We start from the raw sequence: 27,247 nt of genomic DNA on the forward strand, positions 1-27,247 counted from the left end.
TGTGACTTTTTTTTCTTTAGATGGTTGAGGGAGATATCCACCAGGGTGTACCCTCAAGATTTAACTGTTTCCTTACTGGTGAGCAATGAAAACCTAATCTACTATTCATCTGTAAAGACAGAAAAAAAAGCCCTGGTAGAAACCTGACTTATCAGAAACATTTTAGAAAAATGAATATAATTAATATGATTTAAATAAATACTGGGGCTTCCCTGGTGGCTCTGTGGTAAAGAACCCACCTGCCAAGCCAAACAGGAGTCATGGGTTTGATCCCCTAGTTGGGAAGATTCCCTGGAGAAGGAAATGGCAACCTACTCCAGTATTCTGGCTTGGGAAATCCCATGGACAAAAGAGCCTGGCGGGCTACAGTCCAGGGGTTTACAGAGTCAGACATGACTTGGTGACTAAACAGCAGCAACGGCAACAAATAAATACTATCGTAATTCAAATGGGAAATTATTTTTCCTAAAACAGAAACCACTAGTACCAATGTCCGTGATTTTGAGTGGTCTTCTCAAAATCAAAAGGAGTTCTGTTTATGGGAGGCCTACCACCCACTTTATATTGGGCAGCTGCTGTGTAGGATTATACAATGGGGTGATTAAGAAAATGGGCTTTAGAGTCAAGTGGCCCTGGTTTTCTCTGCCAGTTTTGCTGTTTTCCAGGTGGAGTCATCTTAATCCTTAAGCCTCTGTTTCCTCATCTCTGAAATGGGGATAGAAATATCTACCTCAAAAGACTGTTGGAAAAAGATTAAATAAATGTTCCACCAAGGAAAATATTCTACAGCAGTCTTAAAAACTGTGATAGTAGCCTCCCCCGTCCCTATTCCAAAGTTTCACAGTCAAAGGAAGAATAAACCAAAGGGTTCAGAGCAGATGTAAAAGCTGGCTTAATTTTTTAAGATAAATTTTATTTTTTAGAGCAGTTTTAGGTTTGTAGCAAAATTGTGTGAAAAGTAGAGTTTCCCATATACCTGGTGCCCCTACTCATTCATAGCCTCTTGTTACCAGTACCTCCCACCAGAGATACATTTGTTAAAATAGATGAACCTGCATTGACACATTGTGCTGTGCTTAGTCGCTCAGTTGTGACCGACTGTTTGCAACCCCATAGACTGCAGCCCGCCAGGTTCCTTTTTCCGTGGGGATTCTCCAGGCAAGAATACTGGAGTGGGTTGCCGTGCCCTCCTCCAGGGGATCTTCCCAACTCAGGGATCGAACCCAGATCTCCTGCATTGCAGGTGGATTCTTTACCCACTGAGCCACCAAGGAAGCCCACACTGACACATTATTATCACTCTAAGTTCAGAGTTTAAATTAACATTCACTCTTGGTGGTGTACATTCAGGGGTTTGGACAAATGTATAATGGCATGTATCTATTATTACAGGATCATGCAGAATAATTTCACTGCCCTAAAAGTTCTCTGTTCTCCACCTACTCACTGCTCCCTTTCCTCAACCCCTGAAACCACTAATCTTTTTTTTATTGTTTCCATACTTTTGCAGATTTCACGATGTCATACAGTTTTCAGATTGGCTTCTTTCACTTAGTAGCATGCATTTAAGTTTCCTCCATGCCTTTCTATGACTTGATAGCTCATTTCTTTTTAGCTCTGAATAGTAGTATTTCATTGCCTGGATATCCACAGTTCATCTGTCTTCCTACCAAACGACACCTTGGTTGCTTTCAGATTTTGGCAGTTATAAATAAAGCTGCTATAAACATCCATGTGCAGGTTTTTGTGTGGACGTAAGTTTTCAAGTCCTTTGGGTAAATACAATGGAGCCCTGTTAGTGAATCATATGGTAAGAGTATGTTTAGTTTTGTAAGAAACCTCCAAACTGTCTTTATGATTTTGTATACCCACTAGCAATGAATGAGAGTTCATGTTGCTTACATCCTCACCAGCAGTTGATGTGGTCAACATTCTGGATCTTGGCAATGCTGATAGGTGTGTAGTATCTCACTGTTTTAATTTTGTCACTTCCCTAATGACTTGATGCGAACATCTCTCCATTTGCTTGTAATCTGTACATCTTCTTTTTTGGCATATTTTTAAATCAGGTTATTTGTCTTTTCGTCGTTGCATCTTAAGAGTTCTTTGTATATTTTGGATAACAGTTCTTTATCAGATTTTTTTTTTTGCAAGTATTTTCTCCCATCATATGGCTTTTCTTTTCATTCTTTTGTCTGTGTTTTTTGGCGAGCATAAGTCTTTAATTTTGGTGAAGTTCAGCTTATCAATTATATTTTTAATGGATCATGCCTTTAGTGTTGTATCTAAAAACCCCATTGCCATATCCAAGGTCGTCTAGGTTTTCTTCTGATATAAAACGTCTAGGAGTTTCATAATTTTGTGGTTTACTCTTTGTTCAGTGATCCGTTTTATTAATAACCCTAGATTCCTATTTTTGCGTGTGGGTGTCCAGTTGTTCCAGAATCCTTTGTTGAAAAGACTATTTTTCCTCTGTTGTGTTGCCCTTGCTCCTCTGTCAGAGATCAGTTAGCTCTACTTAGGTGGATCTATCCTGGGTTCTCTGTTCAGTTCCATTGATCTCTTTGTATATTCTTTCACCAATACCACACTGCCTTGATTACTGTAGCTGACTTAATTTTAAAACAATCCATTAAAAACAGTTACCTCAAGAAAAATATATACCATTTAATAAGCCCATTTCCTAACCATAAATTTTTTTGTGTTCTAATTTTTATCCAGGTGTACATACATTAATAATTATGATAAGAATGTATTTAAATTGTGTTTTATCTTTTCAATGTAATGTTATTTCATATATGCTATGAAATGTATATTTCCACCTTTATAATTTTTAATACTTGCCTAAAATTCCATTGGGTAAATACAATGTAATCTATCAGACCGTTCAGTGTTGTTGGTCATTTAATTAGGTTCTGTGTGGCTTAGATGATAGAATGTAGTGATTAGAGGTAGATAGATTTGAATTTGAGTCTGAGTTCTGCCACTTACTAGCTGAATGGCCTTTTTGAGCTTCAGTCCTTATCTCTAAAACAACAGTGATACCTGCCTTATTGGGAGGATGGATGGATATGAAGTGTCTGTTATAGAGAGTGTACTCAATAAATCTGTGTAATGATGATGGTGCCATAAATTTATTTGTAAAAGTAAAGATGTTCATTTTTTGACAAATTTTAGGATGCGTTTTCAGGGTTGACTTTTTAAAAACCGAGCAAGTAGCTCAGTTGTTTGGCTGATTTTCATCATTTGAAATGTTGATCCATTCTTTAAAAAATGTCATCATCTCTTCTGGTTACTCCTACAGTGATTGTTTAAATCGCTTTCTGCAAAAGAGCATTGGGTTATTTCCCTAACCTATTCATGGTGTTGTATAATGATTAGGGCACTTGAAATTCCAGCATCAGGGACAGCTCTCATCTAATTGACATAGTGGATATCTCCACAATAAATATAAAATAATAAATGCAACACAGAAACCAGGGGTGGGTTTAGGTAAGTGCTTTAGCCTTTGCATTCTATTAACACCAGGAAACAGGTAGTTGGTTGCTGAGTGGGTTCGTTGTCCCCAGCCTATCAAACTCCTAGCACAGAAGCTAAATGTGAAGTCATGAACAATATTCATACAGCATCCACTGTGTACAGAGTATCCAGCATCCACTGTGTACCTCCACTGTGGAGGATTAGGGAAAAAAAATATTACAGACACAGGTCTTGCCTTAAGGAGCTTGCATGATAGTAGGAAGTAGTCACCCTTTCTCAAAGTTCACCAAGAAATCACAATTATAGGGGCAGAGTCAAATTCATACTGCGACATGTGTATTTCTTCTACCTTAAATCCAAAGACAATGGGCAATTAAAGAATACAAGTCAGTGTCATTACAGAGTAAAATAATCTTTATTCCACAGAGGAGATAAAAGACTTAGTAATGGGATATACTGTCATAGTAATTGAATAAAAAGGAAACATAGTTGGAGAAAAATAGAACATCAGAGATGGAAGACAACTTCAAATCCTGTCCCTTTATACCTACATTCACACTACTTAAGGCTAGAAAAGTTAAATAACTTGAAAGGGTAACACAGCTGCAGGAGTGTGTGTACATGGTGAGCTGAGGCGGGCAGAGGAGGAGCACAGTTTTGTGAACTCATGACAGTGTTTCCCAAGAAATGTAGTGATCTGTCAAGCATTTCCATCCCCTTTTATAAATGAAAAAACAACTGAAATGACATTATTGCCCAACGGGTTAGCAAGTGTTTGAAATAAGGTCGATGGCAGCTTTTCATAGCATTCAAACAGGCATAGACAAGTTTTGCTTTTTTAAATAAGTGGCTGAATTTTTTTCAGGAAATAATATAAATAGTATGGGAAAGGGAGATGTCTGACTTGTTGAATGAATCCCACGATAGAAGCCACAACCGAAACTAGCAAAGAGGAGAAAAGAGGAAGGAAAAGGAAACATAGACGGAAGCAATCTACAGTTAGTGTGATGGATTGTCAAGAGAAGAACATGACAAATGAGTTGTCATTTTTTATTTAAAGTGATGAATTAAATGCAGCCACATGACCGGAACATTCTCTGATTTTTAAGCAGGATTCCTAATTGTAGAATAAAATGGACCAACATTTCAGAGGTGATTTACAGTGTTGTTTCAGAAAGAAAATGCACTTAAAATTTTTATTCTTAGAGAAGGAGGGAATTTGTGTTTCTTAACTTCTACCTGAGCGCTGAAGAATTGATGCTTTTGAACTGTGGTGTTGGAGAAGACTCTTGAGAGTCCCTTGGACTGCAAGGAGATCCAACCAGTCCATTCTGAAGGAGATCAACCCTGGGATTTCTTTGGAAGGAATGATGCTAAAGCTGAAGCTCCAGTACTTTGGCCACCTCATGTGAAGAGTTAACTCACTGGAAAAGACTCTGATGCTGGGAGAGATTGGGGGCAGGAGGAGAAGGGGACGCCAGAGGATGAGATGGCTGGATGGCATCATGACTCGATGGACGTGAGTCTGAGTGAACTCCGGGAGATGGTGATGGACAGGGAGGCCTGGCGTGCTGTGATTCATGGGGTTGCAAAGAGTCAGGTATGACTGAGCGACTGAACTGAACTACTTTTGTGTATAGAAACCATGCTGGCCAAAAGAAATTGGTTTTTATGTAGGTGTATGTGTGTGTTATGTTGTGTACATCGAAGCAAAATTGCAAATAAAGTGCTGAGGGAAATTGGAAATTAGGGCATCATTGTGTTATTCCTTAAGGCCCATTTGTTATTCTACGGTCATAGGAATTTAGAATCAAAAATAGCTGAGAAATACAGCTTTAAAATCTTACTTCTTTTTAAGAGAATGTCAAATGAGAAGGTCGATATTATTTGCACCATCTGGCATTTGAAACACTTCTTGAAGTGAATTCCTAAAAACAGAGTTGATTTAGTCTGGTGGGTCTACACCTGCTCCTAACTAGCTGTGCAGGTGTTGCTTTAAAGCAGGCTTTCTGGTTTTGTGGAAGTGCTGTGTGCTGAGCACGTGGCCCGCAGGCTGGGAAGCCAGACAAAGAGATGAGTTTAATTGAGAGTGGATGCTTTTGTGCCACACTTGTCATGCAATACAGATAAAATGCGCAATAATGGGACATTGTATCCATGGGAAGGCGGGATTACAGTTGAGCTAATAACTCTTTTATGATTGAAACCTTATTGCGTGATTATAGAGCTCTAACATTGACTTAGAAACTCTACTGCCTGTTTGGATCCACAGGTTTATGAGGGGCCTTGAAAAAATGTTCACTGAAATACTCACTATTATTGTCCATAACTCATTGAGGTAGATGATCACATTTCTGAGGCCAGGAGCTCAGTTTTGAGTAACATTGAAATATGCGTATTGTACATTTTTCTTGATAAAATGTACTAGTCGGGAGGTCATGCATTGGAGAAGGAAATGGCAACCCACTCCAGTGTTCTTGCCTAGAGAATCCCAGGGATGGCAGAGCCTGGTGGGTTGCCGTCTATGGGGTCACACAGAGTCGGACACGACTGAAGTGACTTGGCAGCAGCAGCAGTGATCAGTGAATATGTTTGTAGCTTTGTTAGGAGGTGAAGGTAGGTGATTGACTCAAATTTTTCAAAAAAGCAAATTAAGAAACAAAAATGATAGTGGAAAAGTAATTTTTTTGCTTTCAAAAACGCTGGATTTTCTAAAATTTGTCTTATGGGTACATCTTTCAGCTTCCATGTCCACAGGTAATTTGCTTTTTTTAAAAAAAAAAAAAAAATGAGGAGTAAACAAGGAGAGGGAAGTTCTGGATGCTTAACTCTTTGCAATTTTGTTTAATGGAATTAATAACTGTGTAATTGAAAACAGTCTAATAGTTGACCCGCCTCAGTGAGTCAATGTAGACATTTCTGGATTGGCTTGAGCAGCTTGGAGGAAGAGTATGTTTTGGGGAAATAAAATTGATTTTATACAATCTGTTGATGAGCAAGTCTTAATAAATTATAGCTTCAAGAAACCCCATTATGGTAACTTGGATGGATGATCAGGAAAGGGAAGCAAATTTTTCAAGAGGAAACTTTCTGCTTAAACATGTAATTTTATAGGTTAGTATTATTTCCACTCTCTAGAGCTTATTGCAAGAGGAAAACCATCAACACGCCCGAGTTCCAACATTGTTGGTAAACTTTTACTGGGTGTTTTCTCTTTCTCTTTTCCTTAAGATGAGATTTTTGTCAAGGAAAAAGTATAACAAAGATGTGCCAACTTCTGAGACCTCTGCACAGATGACAATATGCAGCTTTTCTCCTCTAAAGCTTTGTTGTTGTTTAGTCACTAAGCCGTGTCTGACTCTTTTGTGACCCCATGGATGTAGCCTGCCAGGCTCCTCTGTCCATGCAGTTTTCCAGGCAAGAATACTGGAGTGGGTTGCCATTTCCTTCTCCAGGGGATCTTCCCAGCCCATGGATCGAACCTGCATCTCTTGCATTGGCACTGAACCACCTGGGAAGCTGCTCTTCTAAAGCTTTATAATTAGCAGTTATCTCCAAGCCTCTCCTGCCTCCTACCAAAGGCTTCCTTTAATATTCACTGCAAAGGGTTGTATCAAGGGGAATCTATATGGAAATCTAGAGGCTTATACTGTCAGCTTTTTCCATGCTTTTTAAAGTGTTAGAAAAGGCTTGTTGGGAGAAGCTTGTAACTTGAAGTGTTGTGTATTCTCTGATGCCAGAATGTATGTTTTTATCACCCAGATAAAAAACTGTAAAGGAATTTAGATCCTCTTCTATTTCATAAGAAGTTTTATATTTATGTCTTCCTCTTTTCCTTTGTTTTCCTGTTTGTATTGGTAAATGTCTAAAACAAATGATATATATGCGTGTGTGTGTGTGTGCATTTTGCCTCAAGATGTTTTGTATGTTATTGGGATAAAGAACATAGTTGTAGTCAGACACATGAATACACCCAACCTGAGTGAGATTGCTGCTTATTTCTTAATTTCCTGATGACTTCATCTGTGCATTAAAAATCATAACCAGGAACATCTCATTACTGTCTATGAGAACCACATAATGCTGCTCACCAGTAGAGTCATCAGTTGGCAAAAACCTCCCTTAAGTTTCTTTTCGAGATTCATTCACTTGTATTCTGTGATTGAACTAGATGACCTTTAGGTTTCTGTCAGCTCTGAGAATCTGTGCCAATTTCTGTCACTGAATTTCATTCTCCTTAATATGATCTAAACAACATGAAAATATTATAGGATGCAAAATAGTTGTTGTTCAGTCAAGGCAGAGGCTGTCAGTTTATACTGGGTCTCTTCTAGCATGTAAATAAATCTGTACCCTTACTGTGTAATTTGGTCATTTGAGATTTGTTCATTTTCCAAAGTATAAAAAGAGACCTAGCCTGTGCAGCACCAAGGTTGACATTTTCCTTCTTCAGGCTTTGTGAGTTCTTTGTAAAATATCCCATTTTACCTTTCATACTTCAGGAGCAGCTTTGAACAGAACTATGAGAATTTGAGACAGTGGGCTTTGATAGTCCCTGCGAAACTCTTTAAAAATGTGTTATCTATTACTTTTAAGTATCAGCAGTAAGCCTCACAGTTAACAACAACAACAAACATGATTTTGCAGGCATATACCTTTCTCTGCTGTTAGAAAGCAGATTATATGTTTTGAAAGGTTACTAGCTCAGGGTGACATGCTTCTTAAGGCTTCTTGCTCTTGTCTCTGACAAATGTGTTTTAAGTAAGTCATGTGAGGCAGGGATCTGAAGATAAGTATCAAAAAAATGCTACATCAGTGGTGATAGTTCCACATACCTTATTTTATAATAATGTCTGTAAAGGAGTGGGACCCTTTACAGGGACCTTCCCAGGACAGATCACCCCTCAATCCCCACTCTGTCCTCTGCTTGCCTCTTGTTTATAAAAAGGCTTTAGTCTCCTAAACCTTCCCTGAGCTCCAAAGAGCAGATTCAAACAGGTACTATCTAGAGAAGTGAGGGAATGTGCAAACAAAGGAAAAAACAGCCCAACATAATTTTTTTCTATTGTTAGCTTAAACCAGTGTCTTGATTTATGATCCCGAACTGTTGAGATAATGTCCTGTGGGTTCAACCTACTGGCTCCAAGTGGACCTGAAATTGATGACACAGAGAGAGTCAATTAAAAACTGAAACTCCTAAACCATCATGAAGGCTCTAAGTATGTAACAAAATGTCCCAACCATTGCTTTTGCTTTCTCCTAGAAAGAAAGAAAGACCTTTGCCCCTGTTCCATAGAAATGGAATGAAGGATTGACAGTGGGGACTTATAGCCAGGGCATGAGCTGATCCATCTTGAACAGCACAGATTTTCAAGTTCATGGGCATTTTCCTTTTCTGCTGGCCCTGGCATGCCTCAGAGCTGCCTAGATAATGACAAGCTGACGAGAGAATGAGAACTAATCTCGCTTGCTTAAGAATTTCAGAAACCAACCTCGAGAACATGGGAATGGAATGACCCTGAGTAGAATATTAATGAACACCTAATGAGGATGACATTAACTAGACCAGTTTGGACATGATTATCGGAGCTGACTGCCGTTCTGCATGTCGACCCCTGCTTGTACATCCCTGAAACTCCCCTGGAAAGCCTTGGTCTCCTAGCCAGCAACTTGGAGATGACGTTAGGACATTAGCATCTCCCCAGGTCACTGGCCTCCTGAATAAGGCAGCTTTTCCTTTTTTTACCAATACTTGTCTCTCAAGTATTGTTCTTTCTGGCAGTGAGCAAACTTGGGTTCAGTACCCGCCTGGATGTGTTGTGTGTTCTTTCAGAGAGCAGATGACACTACCTGGCTTGAGTGGTCGTTAGTTTTGTTATTTGATAGGAAGAAAGCGGGTCTCCAGGAAGATGGTGTGGTTCTTTTGCTAGCTCCCAGGGACTCAGTAAGAAGAGAATCCTGCTCCTAAGAAAGCTTGTGGTCTTTTGTGGAGTTTAGTAGTCCAAGCAGAGCATACATCCTCCCAGTAGTTCCTTTTGGAGGCTGTGATTATGAAAGTGTACGTTGTTACACATTTACGTATCATCACAATATGTTCTGGGTCTTTTTTATGTGGAGCTTTAAGCTTTAAGACAAAAAAACCAAATCAAAGAATCCTGTTAGTTTGTGTTTTTACTATGAAGTATTTTTCTAAAAGAGAAAAAGGAAGAGACAGAGATATACTTGTCTGGATAACAGGATTCTTTGATTTGGTTTTTTTGTCTTAAAGCTTAAAGCTCCACATAAAAAAGACCCAGAACATATTGTGATGATACGTAAATGTGTAACAACGTACACTTTCATAATATATCTCTGTCTCTTCCTTTTTCTCTTTTAGAAAAATACTTCATAGTAAAAACACAAACTAATGTGAACGGTAACTGAAAAAGCAATGCTTCCTTCTAGAAAACCACTAGGATTTGCATAAACCACTTGATTGTCTGGTAAATGATTATCTGCTCTGTCAGTCTCTGAGGACTTTTAACATGAGGTTATTTGTATTTTCATAGATAAGGAAGGTTCTAAATTTGAAGGTGGGTTAAACTCTTTAAATCATGACAGCTTGTAAAGCTGGATTTTGCAAGTCTTTTTAAAAAGTCCGTACAGTTACTGTATTGTGATAACCACAGGAACAAAATTAAAGACATTGAAAGATGTTGAATTTGTGCTGTGCATAGCCCGTTAATTGTCTGCGTTTAGTAAAACTGAGATGTGTTAAGGCTAAATACTCAAAATATACCAATTTGAGAACTGCAAAGCATGTCTAAAGGAATTCCTATTATAACTCTCAAAGCATCCATGGGAAGGCATTTACAGCAATATAAAATACAACCTGGCTGCTTCTGTTTGATATTTGTCTGCAGAAGTAGATTACCTGAGATAGCTTGAGGAAGAGGTTGCTATAATACAGTGCTGGAATTTTGCTGGGGTCCACTTCTGGAAAAGCAGATTGACATTAACATTTTGGTAATTAAGTATGTGTCCTACTGATAGTTAAATAATAACCACCTTTGAATTTATCATTATTTATTAGCTAGCAGTTGCAAGCATAATTTATTAAACTATGGGTTGCTGAAGCCTGGCAGTGTTATAGGTAAATTTGCATAAACTGTAACTGGTGCTTTTTCTTATACCTAATTTTCAGGTACAAATTGTTTCTTTCATTTTGGGTTGGTGCATAGCTAGACTTTTTATTTTCACTTGGACTGCTACAATATCATGTTTTATCTAGGGTTGTAATGCATCATGAATTCTCTTGATTGATCTTTGGGTAATATTAGTACCTTCAAAGTCAAAGGGGTCACAGTCAACACAGGTCTTCATGTAAACAAAGGACAGAATACTAAGACTTATCCGTTGTTGTCATCCTCATGGCTGACATTTCTTGAGGCCCCCTGTATATTCATCTAATCCTTACAGCAGTCTTGAGAGGTACCTGTAGCTTCATACTTCCTATTTAAAACTCTTGGAGTCAGTTGTCTTTCAGAGTTCAAAAGTGTTTTGGAGTTCAGAAAGGTAATCAGGGCAAATGCCACCTATTATTAATACACAAAATCTGCAGTGGGGTCTGGAAAAGCACCTCAAAAGCAAGCCCATTAGTTTTTTTTTTTTTTCAGGGAAACGTAAATAGTAATACTATTTATACAGAATAAATAAAAGCCACAAACACTTTCATGTTAATGCAGGTTGGGTCTTGCCACTGAGTGAGTTTGGGTATCATCTTGTGAATATATTTTTGGTTTGTTTTTCCTTAACTTTATGGTAAGTATCAAATAATAAAGTTAAGAACAGACACCAGATGTTCACTTTTATTCCGGAAAAATAGAAGAACCACGGAATTTATGTAGTATCGGAGAACCCCCCCGTGAATCACACTGGCTATGTAGGCTGTCATTATTCTTCTGCTTTTTGTAGATTGTTGTTTTTCTCAAAGCTGTGTAAGAATCATATTTCACACAGAATGAATGGAATTCAACAAGGTGAAATATCACAACTAAAAACAAAGTTCAGACTCCTCAAGGATTGAGGTATTGTCTCAGCTGACAAGCATTTAGTTAGCAAAGTAGTCAGTGATCTGACAATGTGAAGGGGCCACGATCTTTGCATGAAGTAGGAGTGAGACATTTAGAATATGAGAGTTAATCAAATCTCATTGTCTCCAGACTGCTCCTGGAATCTTGTCTTCATTTCTGGATGACATATTTTAAAGGGAAGCAGACAGTGTGAAATCTTTTCCAGGTAGATTGATCAGAAGGGTGAAAGGATTCAAAGCCATGTCACATAAGGTACAGATACAGTGACCGGGTAGGCTTAGCAGAGTTTTTGGCCAACTTCTAACAATATTTGACTGTAGTACCTGCTCAAATGAATAATTTTAGCTTGAGATGGATGGACCGCCAACTCTGTGCCACGTCCTGAGCTATGAGAAGATATGGACCCTTTCTCTCACGGGCTCCAGGTCTCATAGAAGACACAGACATGTATACAGCTATTTACAATACACGGGGATAAGTGGAACAGTGGACACAGCAGAGAAAAGCAGCACAGAAGTTATGATGTGCTCTTGTGCTGATGGGAGATGGAAAGCTAAAGCCTTCAGAGACAAACTGAATTCTGAACTGAATTTTGAAAAATAAATTTATGTAAGTGGATTAAATAAGATTGAGAAAGGACAGGATAGGCTTGCCCAAATATTTGAAAGGATATCATTTATGAAAAGAATTGCAATGGTTCAGTCCCCTCCAGGGGCCCAGGACCAGTTTGGGGTATGGAACACAAAGACACATTTAGGCTGTTTTAGAGGGAAGCTTTAATAGAGCTGTCCAAAGGCTTCTTTGGAACGTAAAGGGTTTCCAATATCTGGATGTGTTAAAGCACAGACAAGTCAACTGTTTGGCAGCAATAGTACCAGAGTATGGAGGGTGTGTGTGTGTGTGTCATGCAATAGATAGAGAAACATAGTGAAGTATTTAGGGGCATGGGTTCTAGGGTCACACTTCTAGAACTGACATTTCTGCTTACTGGCTCTGTAATTTGAGCTAAAATTATTATGAAGTTAAACAACAGTACCTGGTATCTAATAGGTGCTCAATAAGTAACAAATATTAGCAACTGTTGCTGTTGTCTTTGGATGGGTGGTTGGTTTATCTCACCTTGAAAGATTTTTAGTTTCTAGTTATGTAACTGTGTGATGATTTTCCTGTGAATTAAGAAGATGGTAACCAGGAAACAAGCAAAAATAAAATTGGGATAGTTAACAATCCTGCAGTTGAGATATGAATATAACTCTGGTCTCTTAAACCAGGGTATATCACTCTAATAACTATCTTGATTTGTCGTTTTGGGGTCTTGGAATTCTTCTACCTACCCATCTAGAGTATTTTCAAGAGGCTGGTACTGCGCAACTCACCATAGCTCGTGCTTTTCTTGGTCTCGTAGATAAAGTGGCCTTATGAATAGGAATGCCTGCCCAGACACCAGAATTGGAGATGATGGATGAAGATCGGCTAATTGAAGAAGTCTTGGATAAGTTTGTTAATTGTCATGAGCAAACATATGAAGAATTTCTGAGAACATTCACTCATCTTTCAAAAGGTAAGATGGAAAAGTAAACTTTCTATAACAGTAGTGAAGTGAAAGTTGCTCAGTTGTGTCCAGTTCTTTGCAATCCCATGGACTGTAGCTCCTCAGGCTCCTCTGTCCCTGGGGATTCTCCAGGCAAGGATACTGGAGTGTATCCTCCCCATGTCCTCCTCCACGGGATCTTCCTAACCCAGGGATTGAACCCAGGTCTCCCACATTGCAGGTGGATTCTTTACCAACTGAGCCAGCAGGGAAGCCCAGTAGAGGTAACGAATTTTATTATGATTTCATGTCTTTGCTGTCTTTTCAGAAAGACTATTGAATGAGCGTTCATTCATTCCATTGTTTTGATCAGGTTATTCTCATCAAGGCATTTGCAACTGATGCATATAAATGCTAACTTTTTTATCCAGCCAAGAGTTGTATTATGGAGTCTGAGCCATTGACTTTGAGAACCAAAAAGGACCAGAGAAATCATTTAGTATAATCCCTTTGTTTTAGTTTTGAAAAAATACAAGTGCAAAGAGTCCAGGCTTTTAAGAGCATACTGAAAACGTTGAAGAAATCTAGCACCATGTAGGATATGGAGTCACACCTCGCACGTTTGGATTCTGGCATTGCCACTTTCTGGCTTGAGGGGAAGTCACTTGGTAAAGGGGGGATATTCATAGTACCATAAAGGTTGATGTAGGCTAATTGAGATAATCCATGTAAACCTCTTAGCATAATGGCTAGCTTGTAAATGCTTGATGAAGGCTAGGTATTGTTATTGTTGTTATTGTGCTGCTGATGATGCTGTGGTTTCTGTAGAATGGAAGCCACTCTTTAGACCAGAAGTGATAACTGAAGCCCTAGAGGCTAAACGCATCTTCTGTGTTTTGTAATGTGTTTGGTTACCTCATGCAGTATTGTTATTGTTTTATTGAGCCAACATTTAAAAGTTGGAAATGTTAAACAAAAATCTTGATTTTCTATCTTTTCTTTTTTCTGATTAAGTGAGAAGATGGTTACCTCTTTCCCTGATGGCAGTGTCAGCAGCTAGAGTTCAGGAGCCCATGCCCTGTGACCTCACTAGTGTGACACACTCTCTGGCTCTCACACACCCGAAAACCGTGTGCATATCCTGCCTGCTTCTTGCACGTCACTGGGTCCTGTAGGGATTGAGTTCTGTTTCGACTGCCATTGGCTTGCTCTCAACCTTGGTCCTTTTTGGGTCATGATTCCACATTTGGGAGACTATTGACTGTATGTTGGACTCAACTCCAGGGCCCTAATGGGGCCTGGGAATATAGACTTTTTAAAAGTTCCTGTGGTGATTTTAATGTGTACCCAGGATTGAAAATAGGGGGTTCCATAATTTCTTAGGTTATGACAATCTCAGGATCCTCAGCTTCATGAGTTGAAGCCATAATTCATGTGTCCTTAATACATGTAAAAGAAGTGAAGTTATAATTAAGAAAAGGAAAAGAGATTCTAACCTGTTTCTTTTATTGTACAAGGTAGTGGGAATATCTATCTGTTTTGTTTACTCTTAAGGGAGATACGGTTAGGGCTCCAAAATCACTGCAGATGGTGATTGCAGCTATGAAATTAAAAGATGCTTACTCCTTGGAAGGAAAGTTATGACTGACCTAGATAACACATTAAAAAGCAGAGATATTACTTTGCCAACAAAGGTCTGTCTAGTCAAGGCTATGGTTTTTCCAGTGGTCATATATGGATGTGAGTGTTGGACTGTGAAGAAAGCTTAGCGCCGAAGAATCGATGCTTTTGAACTGTGGTGTTGGAGAAGACTCTTGAGAGTCCCTTGGACTGCAAGGAGATCCAACCAGTCCATTCTAAAGGAGAGCAGCCCTGGCTGTTCTTTGGAAGGACTGATGCTAAAGCTGAAACTCCAATACTTTGGCCACCTCATGGGAAGAGTTGACTCATTGGAAAAGACTCTGATGCTGGGAGGGATTGGGGGCAGGAGGAGAAGGGGACAACAGAGGATGAGATGGCTGGATGGCATCACTGACTCAATGCACATGAGTTTGGGTGAACTCCTGGAGTTCGTGATGGACAGGGAGGCCTCGCGTGCTGTGATCCATGGGGTTGCAAAGAGTCGGACATGACTGTACAACTAAACTGAACTGAACTAAACTGAAAGGGAAATAGAGAATTTAGGAAATACTTTGTTAAGTTGGCGCTGAGAATGATCTATTTTGGTATCATATGTGGATCAAACTAATCTTGATAATGGCCAAATCACCATTTGTCTTATGCACATGGCTTTAGGAAGATGCTTGCCTTCTTTGAGCCTAATGATTTGGTTCCATGTTTTCCAGACCCACACATGTGTGGTTGTGTGAATGGCTGGGGTAGGCTGTGGAAAGAAGGGTAAAACTGGCAGAATTCATGCATTTTGGTATGCCAGTGGCCTTTTGATAACCCAGATTACTTTGGAACTTACTTGTAAGGCTGACTTTATTTTTGTACTCTGAAAGTGTAAGAACTTCTTGCAAGGACTTGGATATTTTAAGGAGGTTACACTGTTTTTGTTTTTCCGGGTAAGGAGTCTGTTCTGTTTGCAGATTTCTGTGTGCTCATTCCATGCCCAGAGAATCTGTTGCAGATGTGGTGACTTCATTTTGAGTTCAGTTTAGGCCCCAAATTGAGCTGAAATAAATGATGATGCAAGTTACAGAAACTGCATCTCCAAGCACACTAGTTTTTTCCCTTTCAAAATATCCTTCGGCGCCAGTTCACATTACAAACTAATGATCTGAAAAAATTCCTCCTAGAGCGCAAGAGTTGTGAGTGCAAAAATATGTCTTAAATCACTAAGTGTCCTTTCTTACCCTGAAACTTTTAAATGCCTCTGAAAAACCACACAGGACTTAAGGTCAGGCCTAAGAGTTGAATGATAGCCAACAGACTTGACCACAGTCAATGTAGTTAGTTCTGTTTGAAGGAAGATATGAAAGTTTTTTCTTCAGAGTTTCTGCTCCTTTCTAGCCCTTCATCTGTCCCAGTGTATTTGGTTGTCTTGCTAAAGGAAGTGAAATCTTGTCTGTGTTAAAGTAGTTATCACCATGTAAAGTTACGTACATTTCTTTAGTTAGTTTCTCGAGTATTCTTTCACTGGTTGACTCTTCTATTTATTTTTATAATAGTTATATGCCAGAATGCTTATGAGATTCATTTTCTTTCCAAGAGTGTGAAAAGGGTCATTAATCCTATTAAAAATATTTCCCTGGAAAAAATTAAACTATAGCCTTTTTGAGGAAATTCACATTACTGCTTCAGGTGCTTGGAAAACAGCTGGAAACTGTTGATATTGTAGAATAATTCTCACTCCAGTACATTTATATTGACTATGTTTTGCAGTTTGTTTTTTCTTTAAGCAGCTCTGGTTTTTATTATCATGGGGCATATTTGATGATAAATACTGTGTTTTACCAAAATGTTTAAAGAGATATATTGCTTATTAATTTTAAGCAGACATTTATAATTTAATTCTTCAGTTTAAGAAAGTTAAGACCGAGTTTAAGATTTGTATTAGAAAACTGGTGTGCACATTTTAAGTTTGCTCATTATCAGTGAAGACGTTATTATATTCTTTACATTATTGTGGGTAAAGATAAGAGGCTGACTTTCAATCTTTGGTATTTCAGTTTCTTTGTGAATATAATTAATTGATACCAGACTGTGTGTCTAAAGGAAAAAAAATTCTTCTTCCTCCTTGTTATGTTTCTATCATTGTTTAGGTTACAAAAACACAGATATAAATAATTACATTTGATTTTCTGTTAATGCATTCATTCATTTATTCATTCAACAATCCTCTGAGTGTCTTATTGTCTGAATTTCTTGTTTTAGATGCTAAGGATTCAAAAACATTTAAGATATAGTTTGTGTTCTCAAGCACTCATCGTCTCCCACACATATATACACACACACTGACACCATTATTGTCTTTTTTTGTGTGTGCTTCAGAGTAAATGATTAATTTCCATTAAGGTTGCCAGTTTTACCAATTTCAGCTTAAAATGTTTTGGAAATGAAAATGAATCTACTGTAATTTTATGATTAACTCTTAAATAAGACTTTGCTTTTCATTCTCTCATTTCATTCTTTAAATACCTAGGATCCAGATTCCCAAGTGATTTTGTCAGTTTCTATATTATCATATAGTAACAGCTTTCTACTCACTGCCATATTTATGTACTTAGACCAGTTGAGATCAAAGATTTTGTTTCTGATTTTGATGTGTTCTTGTTTTCTTTATGCCATTCTCATTTCCCTTCCAACACTTCATGCTTTTAGCCTTTTATTGTTCTTTCAACATATATTTGAAAAAAAAGAAAAACCAAAAACAACCTTGTCAACTCAACCTGCCTTTTCCCCTTCATGCTTGTTAATATTTGAATGAAATTCCCCCTTAAGTAGAATATTATGTGTCTGAATGTTCTGGACAAATGGCCACACCTGTGACTTTATAATCAGGTTGTGGTCTAGTCTTTTGATTGTCTCAAAATTTTAGTTTCAAAATCTCTAAATATGTTTCAGTTTTTCTTAGGTTCTAATACTCTTAATAATCATGAGAGGGTTTGACCTTCCCTTATTGATAAGCAGCTAACATTTATTAAGTACTAGGTATTATGCTTGGCACTTTACCCTGGATCATCTCAAACTTTGTAATAACCTAGTAAATTTCTTTTTTTCCATTGTAATTGAAAACATTTTTATTATTCTCCATTTACAGATGAGAAAACCAAGGCTTAAGTTTAAGTAAATTGCTGTTATGGACTAAACTATGTCCCTTCAAAATTTATCTGTTGCAGCCCTAACTGGTAAGGTGACTGGGTTTGGAGACAGGGCCTTTTAAGAAGTAATGAAGACTACACGAGGTCGTGAGGTGGGGTCCTAGTTCAGTATGACTGGTGTCCTCCTGAAAAGAGAGCTGCAGCAGGGATGCATGCACACAGAGGAAAGACCACCAGAGGCCACTGCAAGAAGGCAGCCTTTTGCAAGCTAAGGTGAGGGGACCTTACCTTAGGAGAAAAGGTAACCGGCACACACCTTGATCTTGGACTTCTAGAATCCAGAAGTGTGGGAAAATAAATTTGTGTTGTTTCATACCACCTAGTCTGTGGTGTTTTGTTATGGCAGCCCTAACAGAATTACCTAAGGTCCTGTAACTATTTAGTGATGGCATTGGAATATGGGCCTAGTCATCGTAGCTCTAAAGCCCATACCCCAAGCCATTTCACTTTTCTGCCTTCCGCATAGCAAGTGGGCAATTCTCGAGATCTGGGGAGTCCCTGGCATGTGGGTAATGTGAGTCATGGGAATGGATGTGCTTTCTCAAAATATAATTACTCTGTCTGCTCCAGAGTGTAAGCTCCATGAGGTCTAGTTGCTTGACGGTTTTGTTCTTTATTATTATTTTCATGTCTAAAGCAGTGACTGGTAATGTAGAATTAATTGATGCTTAATAAATATTTGTTGAATAAATGAAACAAAAAGAACATATGAGAACACAGGATGGCAGAAAGATGGACAGGAGGTCCTCAGACCAGACCCTAAAGGACACCCACATGTAATGGCTAGGCACAGAAAGAAGAGCCTGCAAAAGATGCCCTGATGTCATGATGCCCTGAATCTGGAGTTGATATACTAGCTAATTGAGAGCCATAGTGGAATTTGAGTGCGCGCGCACACACACACACACACACACACACATACACACACAAAGTGATTCTGAAAAACACAGGCAAAGAAGGAGAGAAGCAACTAGAGTCAGGGAGACTAGCTTAGCCAGGAGGCTGAGCAGAAACACATATATGGTGGTACAGACTCCATTAGGGCCGTGGAGGAGGAAATAGAAAGGAAATAGGGCCAGTGAGACTCTGCAAGTGAGGAAGTGCAGCCCTTGGTAACAGGTGACTGACAGGATTAGGGAGAAGCAGCAGCCAAAGACGAATCACAAGCGTCCTGCCTGGAGATTCCAAGGCCCACTGAGGCCAACTTGTTCACAGTTCTCATTTCAGGGGCCTTTTCTTTTTTTTTTTCTTTACTGAGTGTATATTCTATCAAAGAGCTTAGAATCTTGGGCTGGGATTTGGTTTACACTTCTGGACTGATAAACTTCGAGTTGTCACTTCAGCCAAAGGGATATGTTTCACCACTCACACTTGACAACTTCTAAAAAAGGTAATTAAAAATGAAACTGGTGGCAGCACGTAAAACAACACGTTTCCAAAGTTGACATATCCTTTTGGTCCCCAAAGCTATCTTGAATTTGATTGTTAGCGATGCATCTTTAGACTTCCACAGGGAGACGAAGCGTCTTTTCCCCATCTGAAGTATGAATTTAAAATCTGCCATTGACAAATACCTCAGAGAAAAATAGAGAAAGCAGCTGGCCCTCTTACCAATTTCAGAGCAGGAAAGGAATTTCAGTAAAGCATAAAAACAGCTTTCTCTCATAAAAGAAAGCACGACAACAAAACATAATCCTTGCTGCATAGCCTTTTGCAGTTGTTTTCTGTCGAGTATTAGAGACCAGCAGGCTTAGCGTTGTTTTGACACCCTCACCACTGGCAGATTGCCCGCCAGCGGAAGTTGGAAATGAACTGACCAGCTTTATGCTTCCAGGTGGCACTTAAGCCAGTTTTTCTGTGCTGCTGTTATCAGTCATTTAATTCCCTACTGAATATTGAGTGGTGTTTTTAGTTCACAGGCCATTTGCAGTGTCCTTCTGTTTCCTTTTTCACATAAGCCACATTAAAAAAAAAAAAAGGCAACTTGGGACGCACATTTACAAATGTGAATTTAACAGTAAAGTGCATTGTTGAAAACAGCACAGCAAGTAGTAATAAACTTGATTTAAATTAGGATGTAGACCACTGGGATGTTAACTTCAAGAGAAAATTGTAGAAGGCATCAAATGAGAATTTGCTAATAAAAGCAAGTAGGCAATTAAAAAAAATCCACCAATTAATCTGGCATCCAAACGGAGAGAATAAGGATTGATTGATTGATTTTTTTTTTTTGAGGCAGGGTTATTGGTCTGTCTAGTCAAGGCTATGGTTTTTCCAGTGGTCATGTATGGATGTGAGAGTTGGACTATAAAAGAAAGCTGAGCGCCAAAGAATTGATGCTTTTGAACTGTGGTGTTGGAGAAGACTCTTGAGAGTCCCTTGGACTGCAAGGAGATCCAACCAGTCCATCCTAAAGATCAGTCCTGGGTGTTTATTGGAAGGACTGATGTTGAAGCTGAAACTGCAATACTTTGACTACCTGATGTGAAGAGCTGACTCATTTGAAAAGACCCTGATGCTGGGAAGGATTGAGGGCAGGAGGAGAAGGGGATGACAGAGGATGAGATGGTTGCATGGCATCACCGACTCAATGGACATGGGTTTGTGTGGACTATGGGAGTTGGTGATGGACAGGGAGACCTGGTGTGCTGCAGTTCATGGGGTCGCAAAGAGTCAGACATGACTGAGTGACTGAACTGAACTGATTGCTGAAAAGACTAAAAGGAGAAGAAAAAAACTCATGATTTTATATTAGTCATACGTTTAGTGGCTGCCTGTATGTGACATATTTATCACAGCATAGCATCAAATATCAGATAAGCACCGAAGGAGAAAAAGAGTATTGGATGAAATGAGCTACTTTATAGCAGAGTCCAGTGGAAGAAATAGCATCAGCTGCTGAGCCTATTCTTTCTCTTTGGGGGTACATCTGCAAATGGTAATTAAGCAGTTTTCATTTGTTTCTCTGTTTCTTTTGTCATCACTAAATCACTACACTTAGGGAGAAATTGACAAATTATGAAACATAGAAAACTGCTGGTTCAGTTGCAGAAGGAAATCCACCCCCTACCAAACTATGATGGATTTTGAGCTGATCAAGCCATTTTGCTTTAGGTATATTAGCATAAATCTTCAGCTGCAGTTGTTACAATTCATATTCATTCTGCACAGGAATATTTGGTCCATAGGTAGTCATTTGTTTTCTGTGTCTGCTGTAGTTTCCTTGGATAAGGAAAGAAAATGTATTTAAGTATTTACAACATTTTGAATTACAATCATTAAATTATTTTTGGCAGTGTTTTTGACATGTATTTTCTTACAGTAAATATCTTTTCTAGTGTGTTTTCTCAGTAAAACACACAAAAGATACGATGTGAAGTTTTAAATCTGGTTTATGTCCTAATAAATGAGTCATTTTCTTTCTCTTTTTATAACTTCTCCACACACACACATATATATATTATTTAGCATATTTTATATGTATGCATAAATTAGAGGGGTGTATTGCTACTGCTGCTGCTAAGTCACTTCAGTCATGTCCGACTCTGTGTGACCCCATAGACGGCAGCCCACCTGGCTCCGCCATCCCTGGGATTCTCCAGGCAAGAACACTGGAGTGGGTTGCCATTTCCTTCTCCAGTGCATGAAACTGAAACGTGAAAGTCAAGTCGCTCAGTTGTGTCCAACTCTTAGTGACCCCATGGACTGCAGCCTACCAGGCTCTTCCGTCCATGGGATTTTCCAGGCAAGAGTACTGGAGTGGGGTGCCATTGCCTTCTCCAAGAAGGGTGTACTTTCTTGGGTAAATTGAATTTTGAACTTTTTCAAAACACAAGCGAAGAATTACTGATAGCCAAAGAACTTTTTTTTTTTCTTTTGGTTGCACTGGGTCTTTGCTGCTGCACATGGGTTTTCTCTAGCTGTGGAATTGGGGTGCGAGGGCTTCTCATTAGGGGGGCTTCTCTTGTCACGTATCATTGGCTCTAGATGTACAGGCTCGGAAGTTGTGGCACTTGGGCTTAGTTGCTTTGCAGCATGTGGAATATTCCCAGACCAGGGATCGAACCCATCTCCCCTGCATTGGCAGGTGGATTCTTAACCACTGGACCACCAGGGAAATCCCCAAAGAAACTTTTAAGATGTTTCCTATCATCCTTTAAGTAGCCAATTTAAACAGTATGAAGTGCATGTGCCTTTGTTTGGAGTGCTGAGGAAGACTTGGCACCCTCCTCCAGTATTCTTGCCTGGGAAATCCCATGGATGGAGAAGCCTGGCAGGCTACAGTCCAGAGGGTTGCAAAGAGTCGGACACGCTGAAGCGACTTAGCACACATGCACGCATTTTTAAGAAATCACTGTTGTCAATGTATTGTTATACTTGATGGAAAAAACTTAATTATTGGACTTGAAACTGAGGTGGTCGCAAGACTGTGTCCTTTCATTCAGTGAGTGGGTACATATTCACATCTGGATGGTTTTAGCAAAATGTTCTTTCAGGCATGGAACAATAATATTTTCTTTGAAATGGTCCACTAAACCCAAAGGGATACAAACAGGAAACCATGTTTTAACCAAACTCTTATTTTTCTTATATGAATATCAAACCGCAGTCGGTCTAGTATGACATTTTTTGTCTTTTTCTCCTTCCTATTCCGATGTGTCCCAGATGGGATAGCTTGAAGTGACACTAGTCAGCTCACTCTTTTTGCAGCCCAGTGCTCCCTTAGCACACTGAGGAACCGCTGGACCATTTTCGCGTGCTTTCTGGACGTAGCTTTTTTGGTTCTAGTTTTTGTGGTGTGCAGATCACTGATTAGAAAAAAAGGGTTGTGAACCAAGTACCATTTTTTCCCCACCTTCTCTAAATCTTGCTTTGTGTGACTTGTAGCCACTCCTCTAATTTCTGAGTACTGATTCTAGTTCCTAATTGTGGTGTCAATCCAGTTTTTCTTGCTAATGTTGAGGCCATTTTTGTATTGACTGTGTTCCTGCTGTAATTCAGGCATTGAGTTGGAATCTGGGAATACAAGATAAATGAGACAGAAATACTAATTTCTGTGTCCTGGGTGTTCCAAGTGCTCTAGATGTATGAAAAAGCAATAGCAATCTGTATATTTGTAGACATTATAGTTATAGATTGGGGAGCCAATACTCACTACTATTTACATAGTGCTGATTAAACAGTATCCAGAATATTGCCTTTGGTTTTGGAGTCTCAATTTTCAGTTGAATAAACACTTAATATGAGTTAAGAAAAGAGCAGTAAGAATGTTTAGAAACTGGATTTTCAGACTTTTCTTTTGTTTTTTGCTTCAAGTTTGTGTGTTTGTTTGTTTGTTTTTACATTCAAGGATGTCTTGGAGTACTCTGAAAAAAATCGAGAGTGTGAAAGACATGTATAATTTATCCCTGTGTTTGCATTGCTCTCACACACCAATGTATGAGTCCTATGTTATTACAAATTCATATAGGAGAGGTTATTCTACCTCATAAAGTTTGAAAACTTGTAGGAAGCCTTTATTTATGAAGGAGACAGAAAAAAAATTACTCCAGCTTTCTCCAACCTGTGGGAGTGAAAGAGATTGTCTTAAGTAGATGCATCTCTGTGTAGGCAGGCAGAAGGGCATGATCTCAGAGTGAAGGGCCGTTTCTTAGGTTGGCAGGATTTAGTTTTACGGGGAACTTAGGATACTGCCCTTGTGTTTCTTATTTGTCGTAGGTAGGATGTGCGTAATGGGAAGGATGCTATTCTAGCATAGGATTCAGAAGACCGGATGTTGGCATTCATTAATCCTCTGAGCTTGTAGACTTGCCACTTACTCTCTCTGAATCTGTAAATCAGGGCTAACCCTGTCTGCTTGGTGTCTCATATGGTTGTGGAGATAATCAGATGAAATATGCATGAAGATACTTGGTAAATTTTAAAGATTTACTCTCAAGTATTATGATTATACAGACTATAATTTAAAAGAGGAACATCAAGGTTAAATGGTAAAGAAATCTTGACTTTACAATATAAAAAATGTAAAATACGACCTATGGTATTTTATATTTTTATAAGATGTCATATATTTCGGTATTGTTTCCCACACTTCTTCACTGAGGTAGCTAAAGCCGACTGTGCACAGTATGTATTGCGTAGTGTCGACAATGTGTATTACGCAGTGTAACACTGTACGGTGCAGGGAATAGTCCTACACTGGCCTCTGGTGGATGGACTAAATAATATGTCTACATAGATCCTTCAGGCAAAGGTATATTTATGTGCCTTGACAAAGACAGGCATCAGAAACCTCTAATTATAAGTTTTTTAGATACTGCTCCATGGAATCTTTACTTGGGACTCTCACCTGAAGCATATGTAAAGATCACCTGGGAGAGGGTTATTAAAATGCAGGTTCCTGGGGACCAGTCTCCCAACTCTGATTTACCAGTTCTAATGTGCAGCCCGGGAGCCTTGACTTTCAGACCAGCTTTGATAAACACTCTAAATGAGATTAAGGAAGGGTGTGGGAAGATGGACGAATTCCTCAGAATTCTTGGCTTTTGTATATATAGTATCTCTCTAGGAATAGTTTCGTAGCTTTCATGAAATTGTCTACACTTAACCCAAAGGGCAAGGACAATTACTATACTTTAAATATAACTTTTAATTTAATGCCACCATTTTATATTATTTAAAAGATACTTTGACAGTGAAAAAGCATGGCAGGTTACAGGAATGACTAAAAAAATTTTTTTTAATTGTTTTAAACTGAAATATAGTAGATTTATAATGTGTTAATTTCTGCTGTGTAGCAGAATGACTCAGTTAGACACATACACATGTTCTTTTCCATTATGGTTTATCTCAGGATGTTGGAATAAAGTTCCCTGTGCTATACAGGAAGACCTTGCTGTTTAGCCATTCTATATATAATCCTTTGCATCTACTAACCCCAAACTCCCAGTCCATCCCTCACCCGTCCCCCTCTCCTCGGCAATCATGTCTGCTCTCTGTGTTTGTGAGTCTGTTTCTGTTTTATAGATGGGTTCATCTGTGCCATATTTCAGATTCTACATACAAATGGTATCATATGGTATTTGCCTTTCTCTTTCTGACTTGCTTCAGTTTGTATGATAATGTCTAGTTGCAAAAATGTATGGGACAATTCACGAATTTTGTATGACATCTTTGCTCCAGGGCCATGCTGATCTTCTCTTATTTAATAGCTGACCTACTGTTATTTCAGTTTTAGTACACGTGCTACCAAAGCAAGCACTATATGAATGGTCTTACTTTGATCCTGCCCACCTGATACAGAGGTGAAGATACAATCGCTTACAGAATTTTAGGGTGGTTTTTGGTTCAGCATAAATTCTGTCCCAACTCTGAAGGATTATAGTGCTTATATCTGTAGGCCAAAGTTACCCAGTCACGGAGAAATCTCCTCTCTACTTCTGTTGCTACCAGAAGCGTGTTTGAGTATTTTATCATCAGCAAGTACACAGGCAGGAGACTTGGGAGGCCACTCGGGCTATGAAGGCATCTTGTTATGTGTATTTCTAGGGAATGCCCCACCAATAGTTCTGTACTTTTGGTAACTTTTCTGCTCTGTATTTCATACATGAAGCTTCTTAGTAAGTTTTAAAAATTTAGTCAAGCATAAAATTTTATGATTGGGGTAACTATGATTTATAAGAGGGCCCATCCATAAAGAACAGACCCGGTGGACACAGTGTGGGAAGGAGAGGGTGGGATGAGTTGAGAGAGCAGCGCTGAAATGTAGACACCACATGTGTTAAATGGACAGTCAGTGGCAGTTGCTGTATGGTGCAGTGAGTGCAAATCTAGCGCTCTGTGGCAACCTAGAGGGTGCGATGCGTGGGAGGTTTAAGACGGAGGGGACATGTGTATACCCATGGCTGATTCATGTTGATGTATGGCAGAAGCCAACACAGTATTGTAAAGTAATTATTCTCCAATTAAGAATAAATAAATTAACAAAAAATTAAAGAGGGACCACAAAGTTAAATGCTAAAGGAAACTTTTGTCCAAAATATTAAAGCATGTAAATGTAAAACACCATATATGTATGTTTTTCTTGAGTATTTTTAGGAAAGTCTTCTTAAGAAGGAAGGAGATGCATATAGGTATTCTCCCTGAATTGAGGGTTTGAAAACAAAATGCTTTTCACCTCTGTAAATGAATGTATATTTATCTATTTTTATTCATAGTAGGAAATTAGAAAATATAGAGAGGCACCAAAACATGTGCACACACACAACAAAACAGAAAACGTACTCTTGCTCCGGCAGTAAAATGTTTAGCCACTCTGTGGTCATTCAGAATGAAAGTTATGTTTCTCCTTCTCCATTGCAATTGGGTATAGCCATTTGACTAAGTACGTGCCTGAAAGAAGTAAGGGGAACTGATGTGTGTAACTTTGAAGTCACATCCTCAGGAAACATACCCTGGACTCTTTTTGTTTCATTTCCCCTCGCTCGAACTAGGGAATCATTGGAGCAATTCCATAGACCCAGAGGTGGAAGCCCTATGCTGAGGATGGCAGGGCACCCCACCAGCCTGGATCCCTGCATCGTCTCATGGAGCAGAGCCTGCCCACCTGCCCCATGAGGAATAAAATGAGAGAGAAATAAAATTCTTGTTTCAGCTGCTTTGTTTTGGTGCTTCCTCCATTTAGTAGCTTAAACTGAACCTTGGCGAGTAACAGAGGGAAGCAGACATCCATGCTTTCTTCTTCTCTTTTCTTCATCCTCTTTCTTGAAGCAAGGGTGCTTCCTCCTGGATCATGTGGAGAAAGGTGGTTCCTTAAAAATGCCAGAGCAGAAAGATAGAAGGAGCCTGGGTTCTAGGATGACTTTGTGGAGCAGAACAACCATATTAGCCCTGAATTATCTCTACTTGTACTATTACATGAACGAGAAATAAACTTCTGTCTAGTTTAACCAATTGTTATTTTGGGTATCTGTTTAACATAGGCAAACATATATCCAATTAATAAAACCATAATCCTATGTCTTAAGAGATAAACCATGGGCATATTATATATCCTTCTTGAATTTTTCTTTTAGTTAATTTGTATATATGAAAGGCAAAGCCACAGAATGCTCAAACTACTGCACAATTGCACTCATCTCACACACTAGTAAAGTAATGCTCAAAATTCTCCAAGCCAGGCTTCAGTAGTACGTGAACCGTGAACGTTCAGATGTTCAAGCTGGTTTTACAAAAGGCAGAGGAACCAGAGATCAAATTGCCAACATCTGCTGGATCATTGAAAAAGCAAGCGAGTTCCAGAAAAAACATCTACTTCGGCTTTACTGACCATGCCAAAG

At 38.9% G+C, this 27,247-nt stretch overlaps 1 protein-coding gene across 1 annotated transcript in view; it reads left to right on the forward strand.

Moving 5' to 3' along the window:
- IFTAP (intraflagellar transport associated protein) overlaps window positions 1-27,247 on the forward strand; it is a 66,812-nt gene that overhangs the window by 5,148 nt on the left and 34,417 nt on the right. The window contains exon 2 of the mRNA XM_052653080.1: window positions 12,958-13,113. Within this exon, the coding sequence (XP_052509040.1) occupies window positions 12,981-13,113 (133 nt within the window). The 5' untranslated portion in view covers window positions 12,958-12,980. The remainder of the gene's footprint in view (window positions 1-12,957; window positions 13,114-27,247) is intronic.

This window comes from Budorcas taxicolor, chromosome 15, assembly GCF_023091745.1.
Source record: "Budorcas taxicolor isolate Tak-1 chromosome 15, Takin1.1, whole genome shotgun sequence".
Classification (NCBI taxonomy): Eukaryota; Metazoa; Chordata; class Mammalia; order Artiodactyla; family Bovidae; genus Budorcas; species Budorcas taxicolor.